The following is an 11,999-nucleotide window of genomic DNA, read 5'->3' on the forward strand; positions in this document are numbered from 1 at the left end:
GAGGCTGACTGACTGGAACAGGAGGGCTGGGGAAGGTCTAGTTTTATTTTTAAAATGTTCTAGGAACAAGTTCTATATGAGAAAAAACTGCTGTTGCAGGATTAGAGGCAGGAAACTAATGAGGGGTGGTGGGATCTACACAGAGCCAGGATGGGGAGCAAACAAAAGCATCCTCCTTGAGAAACACTGGAATTGCCTCTGTCTCTGTCTTTCTTCAATATTCTCTTCAGTGTGGATAGAATGGAAGGTCTTTGAAAACTGAAGAATTTGCAATGCATGGAAACAAGCCTTTCTGTCCAAAAATATTAAAAAAATACTCCTAAGGATGTAAATTTCCTCCAAGGAACAGAGTCACCTAAAGCTCTCCTCCAACGCAGTTACCCAGTGCCTGACATACTCAGCTTAAGTCCCAAAGTCTGAAGAGAAGCCACAAAGATGCAAAGGATAAAAGACAAAATTAAGTGGTCAAATTCATGAAGGGTGGGGCTGGGAAAGAGCAGCACTGCCCAGCTGAGAGTTGATCATCATGGGTCAAACTGCCCAACAGGGCAAGCCTGGAAGAGCTTCCACAGAAGATGAAAAAACAGAAAAAACCCAAGAATATACTCAACAAAAGAGAATAAGTAAACTCAGGGTGATGCCAGCAAACTGACAACAGAAGAGGCTAAGGAGGTAAAGTCATGAAAATGACTGAATGCAATCAAAGGATAGCATGAAAAAATATCACTTTTGAGCCGAGAAAACTGAGAGAAATTGAGGACTGCTCTTTACACCTTTGAAGACAAATGTGGGCAGCATCCGGGATACTTGTGTTGTAGGTCTCTGCAGGGCAAAACTGCTTCTGAGCTGGAGTACTACAAGAGGTTGGCACAAACAGTGAAGGCACACATACAGGCAAGTACTCAAAAAAAGAAGTGATTAAGTTGACATAAAAGATAAGAAGCTACGTAAACAGATATACAGACTTATAAAGAAAAAAAAAGGAAGAGGGTTTCAATTCACCTAGTTATTTCTTTTTACTAATATGGTTTCTTTTGCACTGAAATTTTACCATGTCATAAGACAGCAAAATTTAGAGCTTTTATTCTACAAACCTGAATGAAGTCAAACATTGTAAGTGGAAGCAAGTCATCCAGTACTGCCATATCTTTCGAGAATCTGTTAAGCATACCACCTATAGATTTAAAAAAAAACAACAACAAAACAAAAACAGAAAAACCCACAAGTTAAACATTTTAACACCCCCAAAATCCTACATTTTCTGATACAAAGTATTAAGGATAAGTACAAGATTTTTTCTAGTACAAGTAACTCCACTGCTGTTTAGTGGAGCTACAGCTTCTTTCCCCATGGCTCCACAACTTCAATGCTAGCTCTTGGTATCTCAGAGAAAAAAACCAGGAAAATGTAATAAAACCAAAGAAACACAATTAAACAGGACCGAAACAGAGGCACAAAGCACAAGGTCTGTACCCTTTATGTAGCAGCCCCTGCTGATACACAGATAATTTGCACATCAGCATTTGTATGAGTTTATACACTAGCATCTTAGCTTCTGAGCAGAATTACTGTATTAATCACATGCTAACAACAGAATTAAGATTATAATAGGAAAATGAAAGAGAAATCCTATGTTGCACTGCATTTACCAGTGTCTTCTGTAATCTAGTATGCACCAGTAATTAAGGCATGGGAGGGGAATTTCATGTACAGGAGGAGATGGAACATGTTGCATCAGTTATATAATGAACTCTGAATCAACTCCTGAGCCAAATTTGAATATGCATACCATTATTCACACTAACTGAAATTTTATGCCATTTTAGTAGGGCTATTCATGAAATAAAGCACCATTTATCATTCACATCTGACTCCTTGTCACTCATCACGGCTGACTATATCTTTTCTATTGTAGTTTTAGACAAAGTCTATTCATCAGAAGTTAATCGAGTTTTATTGCCTTAAACAGGTAACAGTAAATTTTCTCCAATTTACAAGGTGATATTTCAGAATCAGAATTGACAACTGAAATATGGCAGCTTAAAGTGCACTCAACATTCATTAAAAGATTCAGAAATTACTTTATGTGGCAAACTTTTAACATTCAGCTTGACTGAAAATGTAAATGGAAAGCAACATTATCCTTTAACAGAGTAAAAACTGTTTAATTGAAATTAAACCCATACATGAGTTAGTCAGTTCCCATTCCAGTTACCTGCTTTCCAAGAGTTGAATGTTGACATAGGTGCATGAAGAACGGCGCGCACCATCTTTTGATGAAGAGTTTTAGATACTGTTATAAGTGTGTGCACAAGGGGCAAACCTCTGAAGATCCCCATGGCAAGCAGCGTATCAGCCACTCCCACATAGATGTAAATGATGTAGTAGGTGCTAGTGTCAGTGACAATCACAGGAGGTTTGTCAGATGTACTGTTTTCTGATTGTGTTCCATTTGCTTTCAAAGCTGTCCTGTGTGATGGAAATTAAAAATAAATCATTACTGGAAACTGCTTTTTTTTGTCTCTTATTTTCTGCACTAAACAAATCGTACAGCAATCTTAATTTATTTTAAAATTATTAATGGTTAGTTATATATATTTCCAGTTGTTTTCAAAATATTGTCCTGTATGTATGAAATGTGAACTAGGAACTACCTCATGTGACACTACAGCAAAGTTAGTGTGTGTGTCTGCATCTGTGTCTGTGTTTTCAGAGATCAAGGCAATAAATGGCTCCTCAGATGCCTTTGGTGAATCAGGCACCTATCAGCATTTATTGAAATTTCTGCAATTGTGCAATGAAGGGTTTTTACCAAGACGGAAATTAAGCCACTGGTGTATAACTACGACCTCTTCAACAGTTTTTTTCCTAACTACCGTGAAAATGCTCTGCTCTAGTAGCGTCTTGCAAATCTACTGCTTGTTTAATCACTGATGAACCTAGCCTAATCAAGGAAAACACATCCGTTTCTTCTAGCAAAAAAAAAATAAATCGTTTAGGTGTTGGGAAAAGTGAATTACTAGGGAATTAAAATGCTTTGGGTGTAGGATAAAAATCAAAAGCAGGACATAAACATAAAACTCTCTTCCTCCAGACCAGACCTAAGTTACCATGTGCTTTCTGTGCTTAAACATACAGACTTAACACTGCAGGACAAAAACAGGAATCCAAAGCATAAACCCAGGAAAAGCCATATCACTGTTCAGTATGTTTTAATCTTCATTTGCCTGACTCCATAACATCTGTGAATTTTTCACAGGTGAGCACAGGAAACCATACAAACAGGGGCTTGTAGAAACTGCTCCCTTAAATGTTCCTAAGTAAATGTCTCACCTGGCACCTCTGAAAGATTGCAGTGAACCACAGAGTACTCAGGATAATCAAGTCCATACATCTCTCGAGTGAGCTGACCCAGGAAAAGTCTTGCATGCATTGTTATGTGCTTAATAACAAGGCACAAACCATTTCATTGTTAGCACTTAAAAGACCAGCTTAAGATACCACCTACATGAGGTATTTAGATCATCCATCTATGAACCACTTTATTGGATATAAGTTATTGCCTACACATATAGACTTCTGGCAGAATTTATTAATTATTTATAGCAAAAATGAATATAAAGGAGATCCCAATCTCTCAAGAAACGATCATTAGTACTTACTTCTTAAGAAACCACAATCCAGCAAGAGAAGCAGCTACCTGTGACCAAAGAAAACAGTCAATTTTTTGTCTTGTCATATTATAAACAGATGGAAGTCAAACTTCCCTGAAGCAAAAACCTTGTAATATCTGATCCACCTTCCACTGAAACCATTTAGTGCATCCCACCAAGAAAGCTACATTGAGATTTGTATTACAATCAGGCTCTCACGTGCCTAAATAGTCTTTTATTGTTTTTTACCTTACTAGCAACAAAGGCTTGCTAATGTATTCCTAATGACAAGGAACATTCACTCTGTTTTAACATATTTTAACTTTTAAAGATTAATATTTCTTGATGGTCCTAAAAGTGTAAGTCTCTCAATATCTTCAAAGGCAGCTATTCAAATACGAATATCAAGCTTCTAACACTGTTATTTCTGCATTGTTGTTCTTGCTAGCAGATATCTATATTTAATGTATCTATTTGCCCGAGACAGCTTGGCTGCTAATTCTACATAACTCTCCAAATAATCTATATTAGGATTTTTAAAATGTTTAATTCCATCCTATTCAGCTCTGAAGGGTGTCAAAACTCCACTTTCAATTTACTTGTCACTACTTTCTCAGTTCAGCACTTGGAAGTTCATCACCAGCCTCTCTTCATTGTCTAAGGTCAGATGGGTATAAACTGTTAGCACAAGCCACATAAGCACTTGGCGTGGTATTTCATGTCATGCACAAAGGTTTGGTAAAGGTTACCTAGTCTGTGCTACATATGAATATCTTCCAGCCCATTAATTTATCAATAAGCTTTTACCTAAGCAATAGTCACAAGGGAAAGTTTAACTTAGATGGATACATTCTTCACCAAAAGATTCGTTCTTCAATTAGAGGACGAAGCTTCTGAATTATTTAAAAAGGTTTTAGTCTAATTTAAAAGTAAAAATTAGTAATCAAGATTAAAAACGTATGCTAAATACAGGGGGATAAATCTGATATATCTCAAAGCCAAAATCTCCTCCCTTTCCTCCTACAACTCAAATTCAGCTTTGCTGTTGTAAGTTTACACAGCCATTTTCAACAGCCACGCACATCAAACCTACATGGTAAGAACAGCTACACATCTAAATACTGTCTTGCTTCTGGAGGTAGTTTAGAAATTTGGGATGTCAAACTAGATTTAAGCTCCAGGCTTTATTCCTGGTCCAAAACAATTAATTTAGATCACCTGCAACATAACTTTAGTGTAAATTCAGGATACCATCAATCACAACCTTCTCCAGGTTTCTTGATACCAGAAGTGTGAACACCACCACAGAGCTGCTAAAAACCTTTCACTGATACAATCAGCTAGAAACTAGTCTCATATTCCTAATAGAGTCTGCTCTCCTTTCAGTACATGTTGAAAAAAGCCAAGAGAAATTGGCACCATGCTTAGTAAGTTGACACATGAATACAGTGTCATTAGTCTCTCAGTCTTTCCTCTGGAATGTGTTCTCTCCCTCAGAAAAAAACAGTTGATTTAGGATATTGATTGCATAAAAGTACACTATGAAATCCTGTACATGTGCTAAAATTCTATTCTAAACTGTGAGGCAAGACAAAAAGTAGGCAATAAAACCAGTCAGACTTGCATGATCAGACAGATGTTCTTCAGCACTTTTTCTGACAGCATTTTCCACTGTACTTGGAAAAAGTCTTCTCTGCCAACTGCAGGAAAATCATATTTATCCTTAAATGCCGCCACAGGTATTCAGCTCTGTGCCTTACCCACCACTCTTCTTTCACTAGGAGCAAAGCTACTAATTCTTTTTTTTAAGCAATTCTCCAGAATTTATATATGTGCTCATCAAAAGGAAAAAAAAATCTACAAATGATTGTTCTTAGCCCCCCAAAGCTCAGCAAAGCTACCTTTAATGCAAAATGGAAGATTATTCACCTGTGAACAAGAGATCTGCACAGAGCAACAATTCTTATTTACGGTACCACGCAGCAAAAAGAAAAAAAAGATAATGTGAGAAGGTGAGTCTTCTGCTGCCATGTACTAATCAATATCTTTGGTGAGAAATGCTCATCTAAACAGTAGAAATACAATTGCAGTATCATTAAACAGCAGTTGCCAATAAGTGATACATACATAAGCTAAAGTTTTGATGTTTTATCCATTTATCCTTCTGTCACAAACAACAGTTTGAACAAACAACATTAGTAGTAACATGACATCAAGCAGAGTTTCTTACCTCCAGCAGGAAAACAGTCACACACAGAATTAGAACAAAGATCAAGTTTCTGTGGATGGTAACATATCTGAAATAGGTATTCCATGTGGTAACAGTACCCATGCTATCAGCATCATCAGTAAAGCATTCCTGTCAAAAAATTCATAAGGCTATAGTCAGAATGATAATGATATCTACATATGAGAATTTCTGTCAGGTGAATGCTATCATTCTTCCTGCTAACTCACTCCAAATAACAGAACTGCAGCATTCCAGTTGGCTGATAACGGCTGGAGAGTAAAGCACTGACTGGTTGAATCATCTTTGATATAGCAGCATAGTTTAGAGATGATTTGAGATTTTCAGACAACATCGAAAGAAACAACCAGGATTTGTCCGGCACTAATAGAACCATGAAAACAGTTAATCAATAGCTATTTTCTTTCAATAGAGATTATTACTGTGCTGTTAGAGTAAATTTGTAAACACTCTGAAGTTTGGGTCTTTTTCTGCTGAGATCAATAAAGCAAAATTAAAAATGGGCAATGCTTCAGCACATTATGAGTTTAAATATTTCTTGTAGACATAATTTCCACCTAGGAAACTACTTCAGAAAATCTTCCTATCCTGTGAAAAATCTACTGTCAGTTTTGAAAATGAAAGTTGTTCATCATGACCAGTTGATAGTTATCAGAAAAAATGGAATTTTGGTCCAGTTCTTGGTGTAAAACTCAACCTTAATTGCGTAACTGCCAGCACATACATAAAAACAGAGTAAAATCTGGTTTACTTCTCCATTCATTATCTGTATCAGAACAGTCTGACAAATCTGTCAAATTTGATTGAATTCCAGTTTTAAAAACTGTGCTAGTACTTCCTATGTATTTTTTTTCCATAAGACTTAATGTTTCAAATGTCAATCTTTACATTAATGTTCTAAAATGTTTTTTTCATGCTACGGTTCCAATCTTCACTTTACTTCAAAGAATATTAAAGGTAGATTAAAGTGAAGGAGATTAAAATTCCGTATTGAAATCCTCTACAGATAGCATTCCAAAGCTATAAAAAACAGGCAAAATAATTTCTTATGGATTTCAATGATTCCAACACTATATTTGAGTTTAAAAAATTAACATATTCCAAAAAGATATTCCACAGAGAAGTACTGTATACAAAATGACATAGGTAGAAAAAGATATAAGGAGTATACCGCACTGAAGTACCACCATATGAAAAACCAAGATGAATGTAAATCAACACACACCTTCAAATCCTCTTCACTGATTTCATCAGTTATATCTAAGACACTGTCTCGAGACAAGCGCCTGGTGTAGATATCCATCTCAGAAGACAGGTTTGTCTGAGGCACCACAGACATTTTCCGAAATGTTGTACTTCCCTTTTTGGAAAAGCTCGATCCATAGTGCGCAGAGGTGCCTGTCATCAGGTTTAACACAGATTGCCTCCTCCGACCCTGCAGCATGTGGTCAGTGCTTAGCATGTTACTCCGAAGCAGACCTACATCTCCCTGTTCAAAGTCAGGTACCAGCGACAGCTTCCTTTCTGGTGGGTCACTGTGGCCATCTTCGATCCCATTGACCTGCATCCCATTCTTCTGCGCTACTGAGAATTTCCTATTTGCATTAAGAGGATTAATAATAATGGAGTTCTTCCTTTTGTCATTAAAATCTGATGTTTGCTTAAAAGATTGCTTCTTTATTTCATTCCGTGATCCCATGACTTCTCCTTCAATGGAAAATCGTCGGAGAGCTTCAGTTAGAATTGAATTTCTTCTCTCTGCACTGAATTGATCGAAAGAATCAAATCCCATCAGCTCTGAGCTGAAGTCTGGTCGTTGACCCTGAAGTTCAGAAAATGTTCCATAGAAATAGCAGCTTCCTTCATGTAAAATTAATATTTTGTCAGCAATCTTTAAATGTTCCAGTTTTGAAGTAACCAAGATCCTAGTTTTATTTGCCATCAACTTGCACACACAGCTATAAAAGATGAAAGCGTTAAAAATTAGCGATTTTCTTCATAATTAAATGTTGCTTTTATCCCTTTCACTTTCTATCTATTTGCTTTTATCTGCTCCTCCCACCCTCCCAGTATGAGCAGTCTTGGATGCTCCCTCAAACTACAAAGGAGATGGTAATGCTCAAATGTGTAAAGGGTGAGTACTTTATCTCAGGAACCAAAAACAGGGGGAAAATTTAATCATTTTCAAGTCAAACCAAATAGCACAGTTCAACATGAAAATGAAATTTTTTTTTTCATCCTAGGGTTACTTAGATCTTTTGCTACCTAGCTTAAAATTATTAGCTCAATTGCAAAACTTCAAGCTTATGGTGACTGAAAAGCTAATGGATGGCAGTGTGTATCCTTACTGTTTTGTGCTACACCACTGTTCTCTGTCTTCGGCCAACCTGCTGCCAATGTCTTGGTCAGTGGGCACTTCTAGATGACCAGTTTTTCAGTGATTAGAAAAGACAAAATAGAGCTTTTTTGTAAAAACTTATACTTACAAAGCAGGTAAGTGTTTTAAAATTTAAGTTTTTCCAGTACACAGACATGCCAAATATAAAGCCATGCAGTCTCGGAGTAACAAACTATAGCAGGCTCAAGCCATTGAGATGGAAGAGGGAGCAGTAATGCTCACACGTGGTTCAGGCTTGTTTCCAGCACAGAATACTGTCCTACTGCTAATACAAAATGATTACTCATGAGAATCCCTAAACACACTCAAAAGGTATAATTTGTATTACTTCAGTATTTGACCTGTTACTAAAATTCTGCCCTTGTTTTTACTTTGTGCTGCTTAGTGGGATTCTTAAATACAATCTATCCAAACACAGGTTACCTTTCAAATATCTCTTTTTCCGTAAAAATGTCTAAATGTCCAAAAGGAGAATCTAGGAGATACAAATCAGCATCTTTGTACACTGCTCTGAACAGAGAAAACAAATAACATTAGATTTCACAAGTCTTATAAATTTATATAAATATAATTTCAAAATAATGCCTTTACAGCTTTGTCTTGAAAACTTGTAATTGATACTTTTCAACAGCATCCATGTAGAGCTGGAGTTCAATGTTAAATGTGCTTCTTAGACACCTTTCAATAAAGCCTTTCCTTGCTGCAGACCATGTTACAAACTAACTCAGTTTTGCATTAACTTCTGCGCAATCAAAGGAAGCTATAGGGCTGCCTTTTACACAGGATGCTCTAAAGATCTGTTTACAGCTTGAATCTCACAGGCCCCACCAGTCTACAATGGCTATTTAAATGGGAATGCAGTACCTACTCTAATGTCTATCAGTGCCTCTGGGAATAATTGAGCAAAAACTTTGGTAATGAAAACAGTAAACTTGTGCTTAACTGTTAGGTTATTGCTATCATTCTCTTACATTTTTATCAACAGAACTTCTACTAGAATACTTTCCTCAAGATATATTTAAAAGATGTGTAAATATGGTGCTGCCTGGAGGAGAAGGACCTGGGGGTGTTGGTTTACAGCCGACTGAACATGAGCCAGCAGTGTGCCCAGGGGGCCAAGAAGGCCAATGGCATCTTGGCTTGTACCAGAAACGGCGTGACCAGCAGGTCCAGGGAGGTTATTCTCCCTCTGTACTCGGCACTGGTGAGACCGCTCCTCGAGTACTGTGTTCAGTTCTGGGCCCCTCACCACAAGAAGGATGTTGAGGCTCTGGAGCGAGTCCAGAGAAGAGCAACGAAGCTGGTGAAGGCGCTGGAGAGCAGGTCTTATGAGGAGCGGCTGAGAGAGCTGGGGTTGTTTAGCCTGGAGAAGAGGAGGCTCAGGGGAGACCTCATTGCTCTCTACAACTGCCTGAAAGGACGTTGTGGAGAGGAGGGTGCTGGCCTCTTCTCCCAAGTGACAGGGGACAGGACAAGAGGGAATGGCCTCAAGCTCCGCCAGGGGATGTTTAGGCTGGACATTAGGAAAAAATTCTTCACAGAAAGGGTCATTGGGCACTGGAACAGGCTGCCCAGGGAGGTGGTTGAGTCACCTTCCCTGGAGGGGTTTAAGGCACGGGTGGACGAGGTGCTAAGGGGCATGGTTTAGTGTTTGACAGGAATGGTTGGACTCGATGATCCGGTGGGTCTCTTCCAACCTGGTTATTCTATGATTCTATGATTCTATGATTTAGTGGTGAAATTGGCAGTGTTAGGTTAACAGTCAGACTTGATGATCATCAAGGTTTTCTAACCTAAACGATTCTATGATTCTGTGTAAATAAATGTGTGAAAAGACTTAGGTCTCAGCTCTTAGTTTTGGAAGTACTTCAAAATACTCGGTGAGCGAAAACAAGTGTATCAGTGACACAATCACTTGCCACAATCTTGCAAGCATTACTTGAAATGGGACTAGACAGTATTTCAAGTTCAGGATATGAAAAGCTATTTGTAGTATTAGGACTTTAACCTGTATGTGCCTGGACATGGCTCACTGGGACCTAAACTTGTGGCTAAGAGGTTGGGTTTTTTTTTAAATCGGTTTCAATAGAAGTTAAAAAAAGGCCTCTTGTCTTCATCTGTGAGGATGAAAATCATGAGGTGATAGAAATCAAGATGTAATTAGTAAAGAAAATCTGGAAAGCCGACTTCTTACTTTTTAAAGTACTCTAAAAATGAGTTTTAAAATCATTATGTTAAACAATGTGAAAGTATTTAACTACCAGGAGAAAAAACGCTGAATAATAGTATATTATGTTAATAAACAAAGTAACACTGTTGAAAAATCCTCTGTCACAATGGATTTCACTGACCATACATTATGATATATTGGCTGCACAACAACAAAAAGTTCACGCTATTCTTGGCACTTTCATCAGCAAAAAGTTTGCAAGATTTTTCCTGGAATAATGGTAGCACTCAAGTTATTGCTATAACTTGGATGTTGGGCTTATTAGCTATACATGACTGGCTTTAGGGTACCAGGCCAGTAAGCTAGCTCAGACTCAGGGCATGCACTGTTTTTCCCCTTGTTCTTTTCTTTCCCTCAGCTGCAGCTGCAGGCACTGACAGTGCTCTGTAAGAAAGATGGACTCGGGCAATCTCCATCTGCTTCTCGTGACGGCTGGCTGATGGCACTTCCATCAAGGATTCTCATTTCACGTGACTTTGCACAGAGTACACCAGACTCATGTGTGCAGCCAGTTCAAGCAAATAATGTCAAGCTGATTGCCAGTGCAGATGGATAAAACCCAGGGCTGTAGTCTTAAATTTTCTCCTCTAGCTTTCTCTGAGCTTCATTTACAACCCACATCTAAATAACTGCCCGCCATCCTGTATACTGAGCTTAGACTGGAGCCCAAACAAAATGTAAAGCAGATACCCCACTGTGTTTGGGGTATTTAATTGTTTTAAAAATAATGATTATACAGTTGAAAATAGATATATCAATTCTGTAATCCTCCAGTAAATGAGCTGTGACCATCTGAAAAGTGACAGACGTGATTATTAATAGAATGTGGGAAATACTTCACACAAACATTGCATCTTAAATGAAAATCTAAGTGGGTTTTGTTGACTGGGGTTTTTTGCTCTGAAAGTTTTTCCTGCTCCTCCCTTCCACTCTCACCTTACCACATAAAACAGAGCCATCCCTTCCACAAATCTGCTAGAAAGCCTGTATATTTTAATGAACCCATATTTCAGCCTCACATAGACACGTACATCTTTCATGGGATGGAAGCATGGACTGCCATAATCGGATTTTACTTCTACCCAGCATTTATGAGCATGCGAACCAGCACAATTTGTACTTGGCATAGAAATAAATGGGGCCATTTACACATTAGAGATATCATTACTGGATTTCTGGTGATAGCTAAGCGATTCTGCTGAAGCACACAGTTAATTTATAAGACAAACGCTATGTTATTTTTCTGTAGACCTTCAAACTTACTTACTAATGTTGGAAGGTCAAACAGACAAGCCCAAACCATTCATCATAGGTGCTAATTAGCCTCTGCTTTCCACTTTTTCTTTATACCAGACAAAGACCAAAACTATGAGCAATTCTTTTTGGAATGTGGAATTTTTTGTTTTCATTTTTGTTACCTGCAGACAGGGAGTATGTCATTAATCAATATATAAATTGTTTTCTAGAAGT

General features: G+C 37.8%; 1 protein-coding gene across 1 annotated transcript in view; it reads right to left on the reverse strand.

Annotated features, from left to right (window-relative positions):
* The window catches only part of CFTR (CF transmembrane conductance regulator), an 87,771-nt gene that overhangs the window by 30,789 nt on the left and 44,983 nt on the right, over nucleotides 1-11,999 (reverse strand). Inside the window, exons 13-18 of the mRNA XM_069850973.1 lie at nucleotides 8,723-8,809; nucleotides 7,127-7,859; nucleotides 5,884-6,012; nucleotides 3,663-3,700; nucleotides 2,216-2,469; nucleotides 1,095-1,174 (exon numbers count right to left, since the gene is read on the reverse strand). Coding sequence (XP_069707074.1) covers nucleotides 1,095-1,174; nucleotides 2,216-2,469; nucleotides 3,663-3,700; nucleotides 5,884-6,012; nucleotides 7,127-7,859; nucleotides 8,723-8,809 — 1,321 coding nt within the window. The remainder of the gene's footprint in view (nucleotides 1-1,094; nucleotides 1,175-2,215; nucleotides 2,470-3,662; nucleotides 3,701-5,883; nucleotides 6,013-7,126; nucleotides 7,860-8,722; nucleotides 8,810-11,999) is intronic.

The sequence above is a fragment of the Phaenicophaeus curvirostris genome, chromosome 1, assembly GCF_032191515.1.
Source record: "Phaenicophaeus curvirostris isolate KB17595 chromosome 1, BPBGC_Pcur_1.0, whole genome shotgun sequence".
NCBI lineage: Eukaryota > Metazoa > Chordata > Aves > Cuculiformes > Cuculidae > Phaenicophaeus > Phaenicophaeus curvirostris.